Source organism: Oncorhynchus kisutch, unplaced genomic scaffold (genome assembly GCF_002021735.2).
Source record: "Oncorhynchus kisutch isolate 150728-3 unplaced genomic scaffold, Okis_V2 scaffold828, whole genome shotgun sequence".
Classification (NCBI taxonomy): Eukaryota; Metazoa; Chordata; class Actinopteri; order Salmoniformes; family Salmonidae; genus Oncorhynchus; species Oncorhynchus kisutch.
The window spans coordinates 123590-143444 of record NW_022262773.1 but is presented as its reverse complement, the minus strand read 5'-3'; the positions used below and the strand labels follow the sequence as shown (position 1 = coordinate 143444).

Genomic DNA, 19855 nt, shown 5'->3' with positions numbered 1-19855 from the left:
AGGATTGATTTCAGAATGTCACTTTGGTGATGGTACCTCACTGTTTAAACATATTGCAAATGGACAAGAGTCACCAGCAAGTCACCATCCATCAGTCAATTTGATATCATTCTGACATCAAACTGATACAAACTGACACCAAACCCACTTTTTCCAACTCGTTTAGTAGCCAACTATCACATACTTCAGAGCTGGCCCAAAATTCCCAACGCCTTCGGTTCAACCATAAAAAAACATAAAACACGTAGTTACGTTCTAGCTGCGGGTCCATTTCTGATGTTATGTGTAGGCCTAGCTGAGGTGACCCCGAATCCCAAGTTTCGGCTCGATAGGTAATTTGGTGTCCGAGCAAGACCCTAATTTGTGCTGAAAATCCACTTTTTTCCATGACTTGCTTCGGGGTCCTTGAAAGAGCTATCGGACAGGAACGTTGGGGTCCGTCTATATGGGCCGAGACGGTCGCAATGCACCTAGTCTTGAGACTCTGGGACATTTCTAAATGTCGTCATTTTCGTGATGCAAAAATTAATTGAAGTCATTGCAAATGTACGAGGCTGTTTCTCGGTCCGAGAACCTTCTAGAGCCACGTAACTCACCACGCACTATCGACCTGAGGTCTAGAACAGGATTCTAAAGTTTCGGGACTCTAGGTCTGACGGTTCTTTAAAAGTTGCAACAAGGTTAACTAATGCAGGCAGTGTATGTCTCTATGCACCTCAATGGGTCCTCCTTCCAAGCTGTGTGTGTGTGTGATTTAGTTTTCCTTCGACATTTTATGGGAAAAATGACAGATTTACAGTTCATGGGGGTTGCCTAATCACACATATGAAGTTTTGGAAAGATCTGACTTTTTTAACCCCTCGAAACAGCCCCTGAGACACCAATTATGGCACTTCCGGTTGGCACAGGAAGCTATAAGTCAACACACATCCTCATTAGGGTATGCTTTTACAGAATCCTGAGTTTTAAGTCTTTACCATAAAAACTGACTGATTTACACAGGGTTGAATGTACTATGTTTATCAAACTGCAGGCAGGGTATGGTTATACACTTTTAGGGAGATTTTAACCACTTCCGGTTGGTCCAGGAAGCTTAGAATCAACACAGGTAGACCTCATAGTGTCCTGATGGACTGTCATCGAAGACAGGTTCATAAGGCATTCATAACCCATATAGGCTTCAGGTTGAATTTGAGTGCAGGCAATGTATTCCTATGGGGAGAGAAGTGAATGCAAACTGTTTGATGTAAACACCTTCTTTTAACTATTAAGGGTTAATGCCACACGGTCTAGGTTAGGCTTGCACGGATCGGGAGGACCTTAGGAACGTACCTGAGGTCGAATTGTGCTTCTCACCCTAACGGTTCTCTCACTGTCACCCAAAAGCAAATGACGTTGTGGGGCAGGCTTCATTTTGGGCCTACTATTCTAATGGTCGCTGCGCTTAGACCGAGCGAGCTACGGTCAAGCGGGATATCTCTTGAACTCGGCACGGCCTAGGGATTATGGTAATGCCATTGCCTGCTCTCTGTGTCTTTAAGCACCGCACTTTGTCACTCCATCCTTACTGTGTGTGTGTGAGGGAGCTTTTCTTTGAGATCTGTTGGGAGAAATGACTGATTTACAGTTCAGGAGGGTTACTAGTCACACATATGAAGTTTTGGAGAGATGTGACTTTTCAAACCCTTCAAAACAGACAGTGTGACCCAATTAAAGGAAGCTATAGGTAAACACATGTCTTGACTGAGGTAGCCTCTACAGAATCCTGAGTTTTAGAGTCTTTACGTTAAGAACTGAGTTATTTACGGAGGGTTTAGTGAGTGTGTGTTATTTCAGAAAATCATAGAAAATCACAGAAATCTCGCAGAGCTCCGCAGCACACTTTAAAAAGATTCGTATGACACCCTGCAACTGGATCTGTACACTGTTTAAAAAAACACCTATCTTTGAACATCACCAATTTGTCATTGTACGATTTCTCTTAAATGACGATAGATAAATGGCTGGTTCTTTTTTATTGACACCGGAGGCTCCTTGACTTTGACGTGAAGTGGAAAAAAGAATTTCTCTATTTTCATTTTGGACCTTTAATCCCAGAGAAATGGCCATAACTCATAAACCGTCGAGGCCTAGCGCCATCTTGTTCGGGCCAACTGCCATTATCCCAACCTACGCTCACCAAGTTTCGGCTTCGAAATATTTTCCATTTTGGAGATAAGGCCCCCGTCGTGATTCGTGATGTTTTGTCCAATTGCAATATGATGCTTATGCCCTCTTGTTGGATTTTCGGGACAGCGGAAAAATGACCAAAATTTGATTATAAAAGGGAAAATGGATGTCCGAGAAAGTTCATTTGATGACTTCCCGGTAGGTCCGGCCCTGCCGCTCGGACCCGACGCCGTCCGCAGAATTTTACAAAGTTTCGGAATGTATAGTAAGGGACGTACATTTGCAATATGGACTTTCCTCACTAAGCATACAGCAAATGTCAAAATGTTCCCTTAAGGTATGTCAGGCTATGCTGTTGTGGACTTGTTAGTTTGCGCTCCCAGCACTTGCAGAGGCTCGGTTGCATCTCAACAATTGTGCTCTGTAGCCAGCGCCCGGTTAGCTCAGTTGGTTAGAGTGTGTGATACGCTGCTCTCTGAAACGATAGTAATGTCTGCTTTTTCATCTGACATTGTGCTGACATCATGTTACATGAGAGAGTTGCTTGTCATTGTTATTTGACCGTTTCTTGTCATTATTTACATGACAGTAGGTTGTTGTAAGACAAGGCTGCATGAAGTCTGGAACTGGAGCTTTCTTGGATCCATCAAACAATGGCTTTTGGAGAATGCAGGCATCGATCCCACTCCCTCATGCATGCTAGCATTTGAGCTAATTCCCCAGCCGTTTGGAATTTCCGCATGAAGCAACCAAGAGGGTCCAGTCTTGTCAGGCTATGCTGTTGGGTGGACTTGTTAGTTTGCGCTCCAGCACTTGCAGAGGCTCGGTGCATCTCAACAATTATGTCTAGTAGCAAGTGGCCTGTTAGCTCAGGTGGTTAGAGTGTTTGGCTAATAATGCCAGGTCATGGGTTTGATCCCTGTACTGGCTATGAAGTATATTTTGAGTGGTCAAATTGTGAGTCACATGCATGTGAATTTTCAAGGGTGCCAAATAAGCACGTCTAGTAAAATTGCCGAAATAGCTCAGTTGGGAGTGTGTCAGACAAAATGTCCCTGCTTCAATCCTGGGTTTCGGTATTTTGTATTTTTTGGCCAGTTGGCTCAGTTTGTTAGAGTGTGGTGCTAATAACTCCAAGGTCATAGGTTCGATCCCCGTACTAGCTATGAAGTACATATGAGTGCTATGAGTCTCAATGACAATGTTAGTTACATGAACGAGAATTGTCAAGGGTGACGACCATACCGGCCTGAGTACAAAGAAATAAGTACAAAATAACCTTGTCGCATGCGAAGGGAAAAGAAAGAGTAATAGACAGGCTAAAAATAAAGAGCTGTCAAGTCATGGCGAAAGAACTGGGGAACGATGAACTTGTGGTGTCCTTTTTGAACTTGCCGGCATATATTACGGATGATGAAATACAGTACCAATGTCATGAGTCGGACGAAGAAATAGAGAGTGAGGATTTTCAGCTGTTTGCTAGAAATAAGAGATCATTGACGAATGCTTGGGAGGTGATGGGATCTGGTAAAAAGAAAAAGTCTATTTTGAATGACATGTTTGTCTTTGACTATATTTCTGCATACATTAACAATGATTAAAGTTGCATCACTAAATGGGAACAGTCTGAGAAATATGACAAATTGAGCAGGTTTTGGTGTCTGTGAAAGCTGACATTGGTGTTTCAAGAGACTAATTGGACAGACTCCAAATTAAGAAGCAAATGGTCTGAGCTAATGTTTTGTAGTCACGGAAGTGAAAAAACATGTGGAGTAGCTATTTTGGTAAAAAATGATGTGGTTCAAAATGTCAAGCAGGTATATGCAGATAACAGGGCAGACTTGTTATTGAGTTTGAAGTGCAAAATGTCATTTTTCGTCTGTTTTATGCTTCAAATATTGGAAAGGAGAGATATGTTAATTAACCTGAGATCACTGTGTTTAGAAAATTGTATACTGGTAGGAGATTTGAACGTGAAGTGTACTAGAATGGATGTCTCGAGATGTGATAGTTTCAGACATGATTCGTCTAGAAATGCCTTGTGGAATTAACTCTTTGTCCGTTTTTTCCCACAAGGCTGAAATATGTGCCCTCGCTTTGAAATAAGTAAGCAAGGTTAGTTTGTATTTCATCCAACAATCTGTGCTACAAATTATGGCTACAGTATATGCAATTTCTTCCACTTTGAGTGACACAAAGATGCTTATCTAAATGGTGAAAATGCAACAGCTATTAATCAGACTCACTTTGACTTTACAGTGCACCAAGAGAGAGTTTTTTGCTTATGACCACACCGGCCTGAGTACGCCTGATCTCGGAAGCTAAGCAGGGTCGGGCCTGGTTAGTACTTGGATGGGAGACAGCCTGGGAATACCAGGTGCTGTAAGCGTTTTGCTCCAGCAGAGGGTTCTCGTGTCATGCGTGGAGCAACTGCCTTTTATTTATCACCCTAATGTTCTTTTTATTGGACTAAATGCAGTTTGTTAGTGCTTCCCTGCCCTGATCAAATAATGGACAGTGTTTCCCTCAAAATCTAGGCAGTGCATTCAGCATTTGTTTTTAGGCTAGGAGACTGTCAATGTCTGTAGTCCATTGGGGCCCTGTAAATTCCTTCAATGTTTCTCCATTTACATTTCCCCATTGACCGTTTGTCCCTGCATCTATAGGTTTTCGCTCTCTAAAATGTACACCTTTTTAATAGAAATATAACATGATTGGATGTTCTGTCCACGACAACGTTTAAAACCCTAGCAGGAAACCAATTAAGACATATCGATTTTGGGGTGTAGTTACCCTTTAACTAGGCATGTCAGAAGAATGACGGCCTAGGAACTGCCTTGTTCAGGGGCAGATTTTTACCTTCTCGGCTCAGGGATTTGATCTTGCAACCTTCTGGTTACTAGTCCAACGCTCTACCCACCTGCCCGCCCAAGATTGAACTCGTATAATATTATAAAATGCACTTCTCTCAATAAAGTGTTTCACATTCTCCACTGGTTGAATACTATCCTGTGTCCTCAGATTAATGGAGTTAGATATGCATACGTTTTTTTCCTGTATATATGAATTACAAAATCAATCATGTTTAGTCTATTGTATAGTTACAATGTGTAAACATTGATATCCCAGGAGCAGTAAAAGCTTTTGAAGTGTACAATTGTAATACATTCATGCAGACACCGCATCGTTTATATGACTGAAAGTGTCTGTCATACCAGAACCACACCTTTATTTGCCAAGGAAGAGTACATGATTGGTGAATATATTCAATGTACAGGCTACAAGATGGGAATCTCATACGTGGTATTAACTAAAATACATGTGTGTATATAGGTCTTGCATCCTTGGCACAATAAAAGGTATATTCTACTCTAGGCTTCATTAATGCCATTCAGACTTGAGGTTCATTGATTGGTATGAATATTAGTTCAGAACTACGTTTTAGGGTCCATACCCAGAGCGGCAGTTATTTTTAATCCGACTCAAGCAAGTAAATAGCAAGCCATGTTACTTTAGCTGCATTGCAAGGCAAGCTTACATTTGTGCAGTCAATGCTTTAGCCAGCTAGATGCTTTACAGCCACTGTTTCACAAGACAACATCCTGGTTTGTTGGTTCTCAATAGTCCCTGAAAGACAAATTCATTCTCCTAACAATAACTAAATAGAGATTTTCGTAATTTAATTTTGACCAAAAATTATATATATAATAATAATTTATAGCCACGTCTCTACATTATCACATTCCTCTCAAATTGTACATTTGCTTGACTCGTTGAGACAACTTCCATCTGTTTTGTCAGCAATCTTCGTTGAGCGCCACAAGGCAAGTGTGGCTCGTGTCAAAATTAGTCTTTGGGACCAATGCATAATGATTGCGCAAACTCCCCTTGTGGTGGTCTGGAGCAATGAAACCGTCCCACGGTGCAAGCTCGCAACTTTAAGGAGTGTCTTCAGTCCCCGCTGTTCCGTACGGTGTGTGTTGAAATCTTATCCTGATGCGGAATAGATTGCAACGTATTCATGGCTCTACCTTCGTAGATCGGACTTGGAGACTGTGAAGAGATGTCTTGTGGGGAATGCATGGGTGTCCGAGCTGTGCGCGAGTTTAAAACAGACAGCTCGGTACATTCAGCTTGTCAACACTTCTTACACAAACAAGTAGCGATGAAGTCATGCTCTTCCCATTTGAGCCATGAGAGATTGACATGCATATCATTGAAGAAGAAATGTCCATATTGGATGGAAACCAAGCTAGTGAGAGGTATCAAGGAAAGTTGTAATTTCAGTTGAAAATTACCAACACTGCATCCAACCACAGCCCTGCTGGTTTCACTTTGGCAAACCACCATCTGCTATAACATTGAGTCAGTTCATCCTACTGGACAATGGAAAGCTTTTGTTTCATCACCCATTGTTTGTCCTAGACGGGAAATTGGTGTGCAACACTTATCTCCCTCCGGTGGATGGTTGAGTTCCATGCTTACAAAAGGGTTGATTGATACATGTCAGATGACAAGCCTACGACATGGTGTTAAGGTAGCTCCAACGGTTAGGATTGTTTTATATAGAACACTTTATTTGTCATGTTAGAACAATACATTACACCCAAAGAATGTATCCAGAAGAAACATATACATGACGCTCCTCAAAGAGGTCTTTGACATGTCGTTGACCTGTTGAGAGAGAGAGAGCGAACCTATTAGTTCAGTTATGGTCTGCCAGGGTCTGAAAAGCATAAAACAAGACCTACCTCTTTTCAGGTTGTCCTGATTCACACATTGTCCACTACAGGGGCCGCCAGTGGGACTACTGGCATCACAGATGACCACATCACAATGGACAAAGACCTAGGAATCAAAGATTTGATGGTGTCAGTTATTTAAAAAAAAAAAATTTAATGGGATGATTGCCACTCACAAAATTAAAGAATAAAGATTGTTGGGTGAACTTTTACCTGGCCACTCTGCTCAACCGCATCCTCGGCGAAGGAAAACATATAGGCCTCAAAGCGTTTGACGTGAGAGGGGAAGTGGACCCTGGCGTCAACTTCTACCGGGTGGAAGACCACACGGTATGGATCCTCGGGGTTCTCACAGCTGCCAGTGTAGAGAGAGAGGGACTAAGTTATGAACAAGAAAACGCTGCAAACCCCAACCGCCTTGTGTAAAAAGTCTTATGGTGGTGTCATGACTGTCCTGTGAGGATCAGATCAATTTACAGCAGAAGTGGGTTCTTTCTCCCCCTCCAGTATGAACTAAAGGAATGTTTTTGCTAACAGGCTTTACCCAACAATCACCTTTGTCTTGAAAAAAACATATTTCATATACAATGTAAAGGCTAGAGACGTCCTACCTGTAGAGTAAGCACGTTTCTAGTAAAATCACAAAATAAAAACCAATATGAAATTCATTTTCTATAGCTAATCTCTGAGTGCATAAAAGGAATGGTAACAGAAAGTAACATTAGACCAGAAAACCGTGAGGCGCAAGCTAGACGTTTGGAACTTTCCTAACCTAGAAAATTAACTTAAAGCCCATTCTGCTACCACATCCAAACCATCCTACTCATCACCCACTGAGGAATCAGCGACAGGGTTGATTAGCCTATCTTCCAGAACGTGTGAAAGGAAAATCCATCCTGTAGTTCTGTTCAAGACTAGTCATTGGAGCCACAGACAACCAACATTGACCTCATGTAGCCAATCAGAGAGAAGACCAACCACCTACCTTTCCACAAATACATTCATGCCTGTACTCCAAGCTGGTGCCGGTTCGTGTGTTCAAAAATGTATCAATGATAAGCGTCCCTTACAGAACGGTGGGGGGTGTGAAGAGAAACCTTGTAACAAGCTGTCATTGTGTCACCTGTGTGTTTAGCCTGTGTTATTTAGTTAGCTAGTAATTCAATTAAACCAACTTGTATAGTACTGAATCATAAGGCTGGGGTTTTTGCAGCTGCAAGGAGGATACGATGTAAAGTTAATAAGTTGACTATCAATTTAATAGATTTCTACCGTCTAGAGTTTAAGTCGGGAGACGGTAACTTTAAAACCGCTTCCTCGGCACCCCAAATCCTACGTTTTTATTTTATTTTAAAGAACAGAAATTGGGCTTTCCGTCAACAATATTTATTTTGGTCTACTGCAATGGCTTGTTAAAATGACAGATGTCAATGGAATAGAATATACATGTTTGACATGAGGTGAGATGTCCCTCTAAATGGTTCTTAAAATTCTAAATGATCCAGAAAGGTCGCCTGTAGTCTGACCAGAATATTGATCGTGGTTTAACCAAAGTTGCCGAATAGACAGTCGGTATCATCAACAAGGCAATCATATTTTGCAACACAAGTACTTCATTTTAAACAAGAATTTCATGCAATGCGCCAGAGCAATTCTTCCGCTGTTGGAGAAAAATTGGTCACAAAATAAATTCCACACCCACGGCATCGGAGTCACATGGAGGACTTCTGTGAAGGGCGCAGCTCTACTATACAAAGTAACCTACGCATTGACAGTTTAGGCCTACTTTTTTAATTTGCATCTTTGGGAGGTTTATCCTTTACGGTTTAACTGCCAGATATTAGCAAAAAGGAATTTGTGAAATCTGAAGACGTTACATTAAGAGAAACACCCACACCAGTACAAATCACTTGCGCTGACAGACGATGGTAAGGATTTTGCACAACGATATAGTTGCAGCTGAAGTGACAAATCTGAACTACCCCCCATTTTGTGCACAGCCATGTGAATGTTGTCTTTTCCTATGATATACAAAACATTTCAGCCGTTTTTTTTTAAACTGCTATGACATTGCTGATTTAATAAACAGTTACGCCGTGTCCACATGGCCAAATTTAGGTTGATACCAATTCATAAAAATGGTCAAATTGCATGATTTCAAAGCAAACCCGATCCCCCAAATGAACGGTTTTGACAAATAAAGTTGCTTCACTACACTGCTTGGTGTAACATTCAGCCAGATACTGAAAAGGCACCCGCAAAATAAAGTGTCATTTGCAGCGTGCATAATCATGGGCAAAGTCATTGTAGCCCATTACAAGGTAGGAATAAGAAGTCATCATTCTATAGTAACCCAATTTAAATTCTTGAGATAAAAATTAGGCCAGCATGTCCATCTGTGGCATAGTGCTCACCCAAATAAAAAAATGTTGTAACATTTTTTTTAAAAATATGAACATTAGCTAGCTAAATAAGGTTAGCAAGATGCTGCTACACTTGACCGTGGTATTTGTTCATGTTTAGCAACTCCCAATTAGCGCATTCCTCTAGGACAGGAAATTCCATTGAAAGCGGCATCAACTTCTGGGGATCCTGTCAACTGATCCTATTCAGTTTCAAACATCCATGCTGCACAGGCATCTGAACCATCCTTTAGGTTTAGTGCAATAACTGTTTTAAACACAAGCGGTCACTTGTGCCTGAATTCAACCCAAAACCAACAACTATTCAGTCAGTGTTAAAAGCAGTTGTATGAAACCAATCGGAAAGGCAAGCCAAGCTTGCCAGCCGCTCTTGATTTCCATTCGAATGACCATCAGCTTGGCACAACACTGAACTGTAGCAAACCAAAAGGATAACATTGAGTAAAAAGGTGTAGGTAATGCCAACATTAACCTTTTCACACACACGAGTTCCAAATATCTTCAACAGTCACCCCAGTGGGAGTTGATTTTATGCGCGTGATGTCAGAATGCACTCACCGTTCCAACATGTGGACATTTAACCGGCGCTGACCTCAGACCAAGGCACACTACCTGCTAATTTTCTAGAGGCCGTTTCAACTTCCAATTTTGCCTCATTCATTCACAAAAGTAGCCCATTTCACTGTTGCAGACCATTTATATTTGAGAATTTAATGAGCCGGACAAACTTTCCTTCAAAAGAAAGCCCAAGCACTTCCCCAGATCAAGTATACAGTCCTTGAACATTTATTGCCTTCCTTACAAATAACTGTGGACATGCGTGTATTCCTATCAAAGTGCCTTATTTTCTGTGTCACGTGTTGTCGTTTCTACTGCATCGTACCGTAAGTATAATGTACTTAGGGTTTTATTCATGCTTTCTGATTCTTGCCTAGATTGTAATGGACACATGTGTAAAACACTTGAAGGAGGTACTGAATATGAGCTAACACCATACAATGCAGTCGGGTTATCACGTAAGCGTCTGTCAGACTTGTGGTGATCTCAACTGGAGTACCCCCATTGTCTTGAATGCACTGAAGTCGTCAGTTGATTTGAACACGGCATCAGAGTGTAAACTATGGTACCTCAGGGTTGCCAGATCAGACCCCCCTTTCCAGGGGTATATAGCTTAGAAAAACTGCCTCACCATTTATTGTTGATAAATTCCCAGATCTTAGTAATATTTCCTGCATCATCCTCTTCACAATACCTTCCAAGGACTTAACCCCCAATAATGGATTGTGCTATATCTTGCAACTCTGTTTCGCTTTCGTGCTAAGTGACAACAATTGGCGTTTTGTATAGTTACCTGTAAACTACTTGTCATGTGTACGCCGTAACAAGTACAAACATTATCACATGCTGAAGTGGCCAAACTAAGTTAAGATCTCAGGCAACGGGCGCAGTGAACAGCATTCTAGGAGTTCTTGCTTGACAAACATGGCTGCCATACTTTCTATACTAGACTTACATGGCTCCCTTGTACCGCATCATACTGTAAAACAAGTCAACCTGTTATTTAGACTAGATGATAACGTTAACATTGATATATTTTACAAGCAAAGCTGGAATAAAGTTGTGAAGAACTTTTTCTCAACGCCACAAAACATTGTTTAGATGCTTTTCAGACAACGCGGTTTAGAGTCGTTTGATGCAGCATAAGTTCGTTTCCTATGATATGCTGCAGGGACCACTCAGTGATAACAAGCATGTGAAATTGGGTGGAGATCTGACAGACCACACATGGCTCACATCGTTTTTAAGCATTGTGACCACTCGACCTATGGATGGGGGCATAGCCACGGTAGCCAAAGTAAATGGCCTGCCAAGCATGATAGGTTGCTAATTACTCAGGAACCACACCTGTGGAATAACACTTGTTTAGGCCCAAAAACATGTTACCCATTAATGATGAGATTCCACCGGGGTCGGGAGTCACGGTCCTCGTTGAGGGTGGCCCAGCAGTGGTCAAGCACCAGCGCTACCTTGGGATCAGAGGACGTGGTCAGCTCCACCTCAAAGTGCAGAGGCTGTCTAAGGTACCTCACCACTGGATAGTCCTCCTCCTGGTGGAACGTGTTATACGAGGCGTCTGGAACACAGAACAAGACAACCGGGGGTCGTGTTCAGTGGGCACCATCTGAACTTGTCCATTAAGAAATGCTCGTTTATCATATCCTGTTGTGCCCCAATGAACACAAGCCATTTATAGCCAACACTATCCACCCCCCACTAGAGGCTTCTGACAAATTCCCAAATCAGCTCCTCACCGTTACTACACACCTGTAGATCTCAGAACGCAAGAGTAATATATCACAAGCTTACATTTTTGGGAATGGTTTTGTAAAGGAGACCTTCCAAGATTCTTTTAGAGGCTAGGGGTCAAGTTGAAATTCTGAATTTGTGCACGCTTACCCTGAGCGAGTCTCATTCTGACCATTAGTCGACCCGTCCCAGTCTCGGCAAAAGGCTCGTTGTCACGCGGCCTGGTCAGAAAGGCCAATGTGCGAGTGATGTTGGCCACATAGTAGCAGGAAACCTTTAACCTAAAAAGAGGGATGTGAGCAACTTCAATAGGGGAAACGTCAAGCAGTGGAGTGGACACTGGTAGTAGAGGCACATTTTCCCTGTATACAAAGTATTGAGCAATGGATGAAGAAAAATAAACCTTATGAAAGCTAATAGCTACAATTGTGATGCGTAATGCACTTACTGATATTCCTCCTCTGAAGACGTCGTGGCATTCAGCTTCACCTCAAGTTCATCTGGCAAGGAGATTTCGTTCTCATACAGCATGACATTGTTGATAAACTATGTAGTAGAGGGGAATTGCTTATTACAGCCTGCAGAAGCAAACAGTCCATAAATACACAGTACCCATCACCTCAGGGTAATAGTCATTTTACCTTCCTGGTGGTGCCACAGGAGTTCACAGTGAAGTGGAAGTAGGCGAAGCGATCGTCACTGTAGGTGGGACCACAGGCGGGGTCGCTCAGGGTCAGCTGACCGGGGTTCAGACCGGGAGCAGACTCCACCTTCACTGCCAGCGCAGTCATCGTTCCGTTAGAGAAACACTCTTGGAAGTGGGGGAGCAAAAGACAGGTAGCCATCAGACCTGGGTTCTGTATTTGTTACACTTATTGAGCTTGAACCAATGGAATAGCACCAAAAATGCAAACCATGCCCATCTGGCACTACCATTTAGACTCACGGTATTTGCAAGGAACCCAGGTTTGGTAACCATGTTAAACGACAATTTATCGTAAGTAATTGTTTGAGAACCAACCAGTCAGCGTTTTGAGGAAGCTGCAAGCCAGGGAAAAGTATTTGATGGTCATGTTGTTGTAAGGATTCAACAGAGCCACATCCAGTCTGCTCCTGACAGAGGACGAGTGAACCGACTGGAAACCAATGGGAGAGTTCATTAGTCCAATATTGTATGCATATATACAGGGTAAGGAATGCAAGGCTAGCTGCAGCAATTTAGGTTAACATGTTTTGGGAGAGCGTCGTACCTCAAACACTGCGTCCGGCGAAGAGAAGGGCAACGTGATGGTGAAGTCTGTGTCGCCCTCTGTTAAATACTGTTGAGCAAACTCATGGTTAAGCAGCCGCTTGCCAACCAAGACCACAAAAAAGGGTTCTTGGTTCCTGTAGTCCACAGTGATGTGGAAGTTCTCCTGATCACAGTTGCCAGTGACTGAGGGTGGCACTGCAAGGACAAACAGGGTTGTGTTCATTATTTAAGCACAAAAAACAGGAAGGTACTACTTGAACTGGTCCAAGAAGAAACCCTTGTTTAGATTGCAAAATGTTTTGCTACGGTGGGACTGAATAAACACAATCCTGGCAAATCAGGAACAGGGAAACTGGGTCCAAATACTCTAAAGCTTAACATTTTCTTTGTAGACAGACCGCATAGGAAAACCCTACAGTATGGCTAGTTGGTCTTTCACTGCCAATTTCCCTTCAGGGCAATCATTAACGAGAGGAAACCATTCAACAGTAGTTTGGCGTAGTCCAGAGGCATACCAATGTCCAGCAGTACAGCGTCCACAACGGCAGAGTGAGAGAAAGGAGCGTACTCTGGAAAGATGACCAGGCCGTAGATCAGCTGAAGCGTGAAGGTTGTGACACCTTGTTCCGCCCTTCTCTGTAGTGAAGTTAAAAGCATTGGTCAGCATTGTTGCAACAGAACTCTATTCAACATCAAGTGACAACTAAGTACATATGGGGACTATTAAAACAAACTATATACTTATAGTAATGTTGCCCTCATTCCTCTAAATCAAATGCATACAACTGCCAAAATAATGGAAACACTTGAGTAAATGAGGGATACAAAGTACATTTGTGCCATTATTTATATTTTGTTGGTGGCCCACTTATTAGGGCATGAACAAATCACTGCGTGTGGCTTTGCATTTAACAGAAACACACCTCCTTAAAGACCACCGGGTCTGAGAAGGGCACCTCCATCCTGAAGGTCTTCAAGGTGTTGTCCGGGGATCTCTGTTCTTGAACATTGAAGCCCCTGGCGTTGCACTCTGCAACAGTTAGCACCATGGTGGGAAAGGTGATGTTCAGCAGCTCCACATCAAGGTTGAAGGTCCCCAACTCAAGCACAAACACTGCCTGCTCAGGAACTGTGTCTAAGGGCGTGTCTGTTCATTGGCAAACAAAGGAAACCATTTTGAAATGCGGTACAATGGAAGTTGAAAATTGACATTTGTTATTGGGTAAGTCCAGGTATTGCCTCCCCGTTTCAGTACATTTTCTGTTTTGTGCCTAACGAACAACCCAGGCATCCCAAATTACCATAGGCACTATTTAACTAAACCAGACTCACAGTTGCGAACTTGTGGAGGCCTGGCCATCGGAGGTGTTGTGATAGGGAAGAGGACTTTATAGCTGGTGTTCTCGTGTGCGACCTCCTCGATCCACAGCAACTCAAGCATGGGCTCAATGGTGTAAGTGACAAAGTACTGGTCATCCTGAATATGGCTCTGTAAGGGAGACGAGTGATGCAGTCAGGCTGTAATATACAATTTGAGTGCAAAAACAGGTAAATGTTCCTTAAAAGCCAGAATGTTAAATACAATTATTCTACCGCTTGTCTTTGCCACTCGTAATTTAAGACACAATATCCAAAGGAAAGTATTGGTTACCAGACTTTAGAAAGCTGGTAGGTGTATGGTTGTCAACTTGCATTTCTGGCGGTGTGCATTTTCAAAGCAACTGACACGCAAAGTAAACACTTGCGCAATATGTAAACAGCAGCCGAGTGTTGCTTGCATTCAGTTGACAGTGGCAAAGCTACCGCCTCCCTAAAAAGTCAGGTAAACAATACTTTAGTGTGGATATTTGGTCTGAAATTTCAAGCGGCTAAAGGACAAACTGCAAAGACAAGAGGTAGAGTATGTTTAAGTGTAATTTTATGCAAAATTCTCACAATTTTGCAAACCATTGTATATTAGCCTGGTTAAGCAAACAATTGCTCAATAAGAAATGTTTTACACAAGACAACGTTTCTAGGAGTTTACCCATGAGAGATGGTAAAGGGTTACTGCAAAGCACTGACAACTGCTATACTATAAAGGGCTCTACAAATAAGACTTTGAAATTAAACAGTTACATTTTACTCATCCAATGCTGACCTTGAAGTAGCCGCCAACCGCCCCCACCGGAATTTCAACAATAATATGAGCCTCTGTGACTAAAACCGAGTAGTTTCTGGCAGCCATTTCCTCAGTGTCCAGCCTCTTAGCGTCAATTCCCATGTACACCTCCAACATGGTGAAGGCATCAGAGGAGAAAAGTGGGTCTATGTGCTTGGGCATGTACCAGGTGATCACTTCTGGAGTAAAGGCCACTGCCTCTGCAGTGACACAAGAAGCCAAGTGCACATCAAAACAGAACATTTTGCAACTGAAAACTGTGCCATTATTTGGAAAAAGTTCATCCTAAAACATTTTCCCAACTGAACACTACATGAATGTCTTGTCTGGAGCCAATTAAGAACTGGGCTTATAGGCTCTTAAATTATTTCACACTCAACCTGGTGTTGGACAAACAGCCGTGGCATCTACTCGAGTAACCAGCCACTTCTGCTCAAAGAAGGTTGAGGTTGAGAGCACCCGCATCGGAACCCCAGCTACCTGTTCAGGGGGCAACCACACCAGGGCCGTGTTCAGTAGGACACACCGTATTAACAATATGTTGCAGAGTTCAGGTAGGGCCACCGTTTCCAAATGTTTGCTCTACTAAACATGACCCAGTTCATGGAGGTCAGCTTACATTCTGGAGGTATGTCTCCTCTGCATTATGAGGGCTTCTTAACACCAGCCGTGTGGGAGTGTTGGCTATTGCATAGCCCTTTCTTTGGACCTCATCCACATTCATGACATTCTTGCTAGGACTAAAGACGACTGCTGTCATTTTGTATCCTGAAGCAACAGCCTGTCTCAGGAAATGGAAACATGAATTAAACAAAATTGTCAACAAACGCACATTGTTTAGCGCCATCCTGTCATTTTGTAGTGAAATTACAGAAACTGAAATATATAAACCTCAGCTCCCCTCCGGAAGTTGCCGCTCCTTGCTTTCGGGCCCCCAGTGGGCTGTTTGGGGATGGTTTGGATGTCTGGAAGAGTCCTTCTGACAGACACCTAGAGAAGAAAGGCCATTATTCCCTATGCATTTTCTCCCTCCCATACAATAGGAAATCAAGGGCCAGTTCTCAATCTGTCCACTCGCCTCCTTAAATGCATTGAGAATAGGCTAAAGTTCTCCTATGTGCATTTAAAGACGCGAGTGGAATTGAGAGAGTCAAGACCTCTACGTTGTGTCGCAGAAGAAATGAAACACGGGACAGTTGTAGCTCTAGACAGATCATTTATACAGGCAGTACAACAAGCGGGACTATAAACATGTCCATTGGGGCATGCTCTGCTCACTTGCCTCCATGTAGTTGCGGTCGCACAGAATCTCTCGGGAGGTCCAGGGGGTGTAGCTACAGGTTTTGCCAACTCTATAAAACAGGGTCTTCAGTCATGTGGTTTCCTGGCAGCCTGAACTGCATGACCAAGCTGAACATCTTATCATCCTAAAATGAAGGGGGAAGGGAAAAAAGCCTTCATTATATAGCAAAAAAAATAACATCTGGTGACATTCATGCAAGTTATAGACTGTGGCAAAATTACCTAATAAAATTGCTACAGAATGAGTTGCAAATGCAGTGACACTGAAAGGCAAACTTTCCATTTGAAGTACAAGCAAACACTACAGTTCTTAAGGTTACCATGTTTTGGGAAAAGCAGTTTTGAAGAGAAGCAAAAAACATGGCATTCCCCATGGGGTCAAATTTAAAGCTGAATCCACACTGAGTAGCAAGGCCAGGCGTCAGGTTTATGATTTGTGTGTCATCTGGAAGGGATGGAGATGGTGTGAACACAATAGTTGACAAGCAATATCAAGCCATGAATTATGAAAGGAAAGAAAGAGAATCATAAGAGGCAAACTCACTGAAGACAGCATCAACATCTTCAAAAAGAGGAGCGACACTCAAACGAATAACGTTACCAAGGCATTCAGCGTTGAGGTCATCTGGAATAGGAAAGGTTAGTTAAAAAAAATTTTTTTAAATTGTCAAACGCTTAGTGCTTAAATTTGCAAGGTACAAAATGCATACTTATAGAAGGTGTCTGTTGTGCTTGTATGCCCACAGCTGCCATCAATAGGCAAAACAACCTGTAAGGCATTTGACAAATTATTATGATTAAAAGGAGGAAGAACAACTCAAATGTTTGCGTCGCATAAGACTCTCCTAGGCCTGCTACTACTTACCCTGAGCTAAGGAAAATAATCATTGTAGAACAGATTTGTTCTGATGAAATACACAGCTACAGAACCTGATATTTGACCCAAAGTGTGCAGCCTACAGCCCAGGGGTATGCAACTTTTACCCTATGACAAAGGCTTCCCACACTCAGTCACCTGAACCCCAAAGGCCTGCACATTCTCTTTTTATTCCCCGAGCCCTACAAAGCTGATTCAAATAATCATCCAGCTTTGTTAATCTGAATCAGCTGTGTAGTGTTAGGACAAAAACCTAAATGTAAGGCTACTGTTCAATTTTAGAAGGGTGCTCCGCCCTCACCGCTCGGCTCAGGTTAATAGAACTCCCTCATTAGCAGCACAACAGCCTTTCACAGGTGAAAAGCATAATTACCCAACCGTCTACAATTGTAGCCCAGACAGAGAGAAAGATATTGGCCTCTAATGGCCAAAATGCTGCATTTGCATGCACTTTCACAATTTGAATGTAGTCAACTGGGTGGGACTACCAACTTCATTGGCTGAGCCCTACTGGTGACCCTGTTGAAGTCATGTCCAATCGGGTCATCAGAAGGGCTCAGACAATTGTGAAGAAGAAATGTTACTACTTTAATATGAAGATAGCCTCAATGGCGCTGCCCATGCTGTCACAGACACTATATTGGCACAGATACATAGATGAGTCTTTTATCTTCTTATGGCTTCTTATTATCTTCTTGTCCAGAGGTGCCCAGAGTAAACTGCCTGCTACTCAGTCCCAGAAGCTAAGATATGCATATCATTAGTATATGTGGATAGAACACACTCTGAAGAGTGAGTATAACAGAACACATATGGCAGGCAAAAACCTGAGAAAAAATCCTACCAGGAAGTGGGAAATCTGAGGTTGGTCGTTTTTCAACCCATTCCCTATTGAAGACCCAGTGGGATATTGGTCATGTTGCACTTCCTAGATGTCAACAGGCTTCCACTAGATGCCAACAGTCTTTAGAACCTGTTTGATGCTTCTACTGTGAAGTGAGGGCGAATGAGAGGGGAATGAGTCAGAGGTCTGGCAGAATGCCTTGAGCTCGTGATGCTCGTTCACATGAGGGCGAGCTCTGTTCCATCGCAATTCTACAGACAAAGGAATTCTCCAGTTGGAACATTATTGAAGATTTATTTTAACAACATCCTAAAGATTGATTCTATACATCGTTTGACATGTTTCTACGGACTGTAACGGAACTTTTTGACATTTCGTCTGCTCCTAGTGAACACGCTTCGTGAGATTGGATTTGTTTACAAAACTCGCTAAGAAAAGTAGCTATTTGGACATAAATGATGGACATTATCGAACAAAACAAACATTTATTGTGGAACTGGGATTCCTGGGAGTGCATCCTGATGAAGATCATCAAAGGTAAGTGAATATTTATAATGTTTTTTCTGACTTCTGTTGACTGCACAATATGGCGGATATCTTTTTGGCTTGTTTGGGCTCTGAGCGCCGTACCCAGATTATTGCATGGTTTGCTTTTTCCGTAAAGGTTTTTTGTAATCTGACACAGCGGTTGCATTAAGCAGAAATATATCTTTAATTCTGTGCATAACAATTTTATTTTCATCAACATTTATTATGAGTATTTCTGTAAATTGATGTGGCTCTCTGCAAAATCACCGGATGTTTTTGGAACTACTGAACATAACGCTCCAACGTATACTGAGATTCTTTTGATATACATTTGATATACATTTGATAACTTTATCGAACAAAACCTACATGTATTGTGTAACATGAAGTCCTATGAGTGTCATCTGATGAAGATCATCAAAGGTTAGTGATTCATTTTATCTCTATTTCAGATTTTTGTGACTCCTCTCTTTCGCCGTAAAGCATATTTGAAATCAGGCACTGTGGTGGGATTAACAAGAAGTGTATCTTTAAAATGGTGTGAAATACTTGTATGTCTGAGGAATTTTAATTATGAGATTTCTGTTCTTTTGAATTTGGCGCCCTGCACTTTCACTGGCTGTTGTCACATCGATCAGCCCTAAGAAGATGTATCTATCTCTATGAGGCAAGACAATTGTCATTCAGGATTAAAAGGTGACTGCACTTCCTGATTTGGCCTTAGCTGTGTTCGAATACTCGCACTAACTGTACTGTTTGTGACATGAATTGAGTATTTAGTATGCTTATTGGTCATAGTATACCTGTATAAATATATCATAGTATACCTGTATACCTCTGGCCCTTCTTTGGACACTGTGTTAACTAACCTTCAGATGAGCTTCAATGCCATACAACTCTCCTTCTGTGGCCTCCAACTGCTCTTAAATGCAAGTAAAACTAAATACATGCTCTTCAACCGATCGCTGCCTGCACCTGTCCGCCCGTTCAGCATCACTACTCTGGACGGTTCTGACTTATAATATGTGGACTACAAATACCTAGGTGTCAGGTTAGACTGTAAACTCTCCTTCCAAACTTACATTAAGCATCTCCGATCCAAAAGCCCCATTTACTACCCACCACTGCAACCTATATGCTCTCGTTGGCTGGCCCTCGCTTCATACTCGTCGCCAAACCCACTGGCTCCAGGTCATCTACAAGTCTCTGCTAGGTAAAGCCCCGTCTTATCTCAGCTCACTGGTCACCAT

The 19855-nt window shown here is 42.3% G+C and overlaps 1 protein-coding gene and 1 pseudogene across 1 annotated transcript; one reads left to right on the top strand and one right to left on the bottom strand.

The window, feature by feature from the left end:
* The first annotated feature begins 4449 nt into the window (after window positions 1–4449).
* Window positions 4450–4558, top strand: LOC116362234 (uncharacterized; annotated as a pseudogene).
* A 2161-nt stretch (window positions 4559–6719) lies between these two features.
* Window positions 6720–17385, bottom strand: LOC116362231 (uncharacterized). Its single transcript, XM_031816565.1, has 21 exons — window positions 17222–17385; window positions 17067–17125; window positions 16901–16981; window positions 16677–16801; window positions 16337–16481; window positions 15946–16044; window positions 15674–15835; window positions 15435–15534; window positions 15034–15254; window positions 14226–14382; window positions 13817–14040; window positions 13409–13529; window positions 12892–13088; window positions 12663–12777; window positions 12283–12452; window positions 12090–12187; window positions 11792–11922; window positions 11279–11468; window positions 7125–7266; window positions 6921–7017; window positions 6720–6843 (listed from the first exon to the last, which is right to left on the bottom strand). Exons 5-21 carry the CDS (start codon window positions 16340–16342, stop codon window positions 6770–6772), a joined length of 2304 nt encoding a protein of 767 aa, XP_031672425.1. The 5' UTR covers window positions 16343–16481; window positions 16677–16801; window positions 16901–16981; window positions 17067–17125; window positions 17222–17385; the 3' UTR covers window positions 6720–6769.
* Between the last annotated feature and the right edge of the window lie 2470 nt (window positions 17386–19855).

Coding starts and splice junctions, on each gene's coding strand:
- LOC116362231 (XM_031816565.1), bottom strand. Junction 7,267..11,278: donor TGGAATCTCATCATTAATGG/GTAACATGTTTT, acceptor CTACACTGGCAG/CTGTGAGAACCCCGAGGATC. Junction 7,018..7,124: donor CGGTTGAGCAGAGTGGCCAG/GTAAAAGTTCAC, acceptor TTTGATTCCTAG/GTCTTTGTCCATTGTGATGT.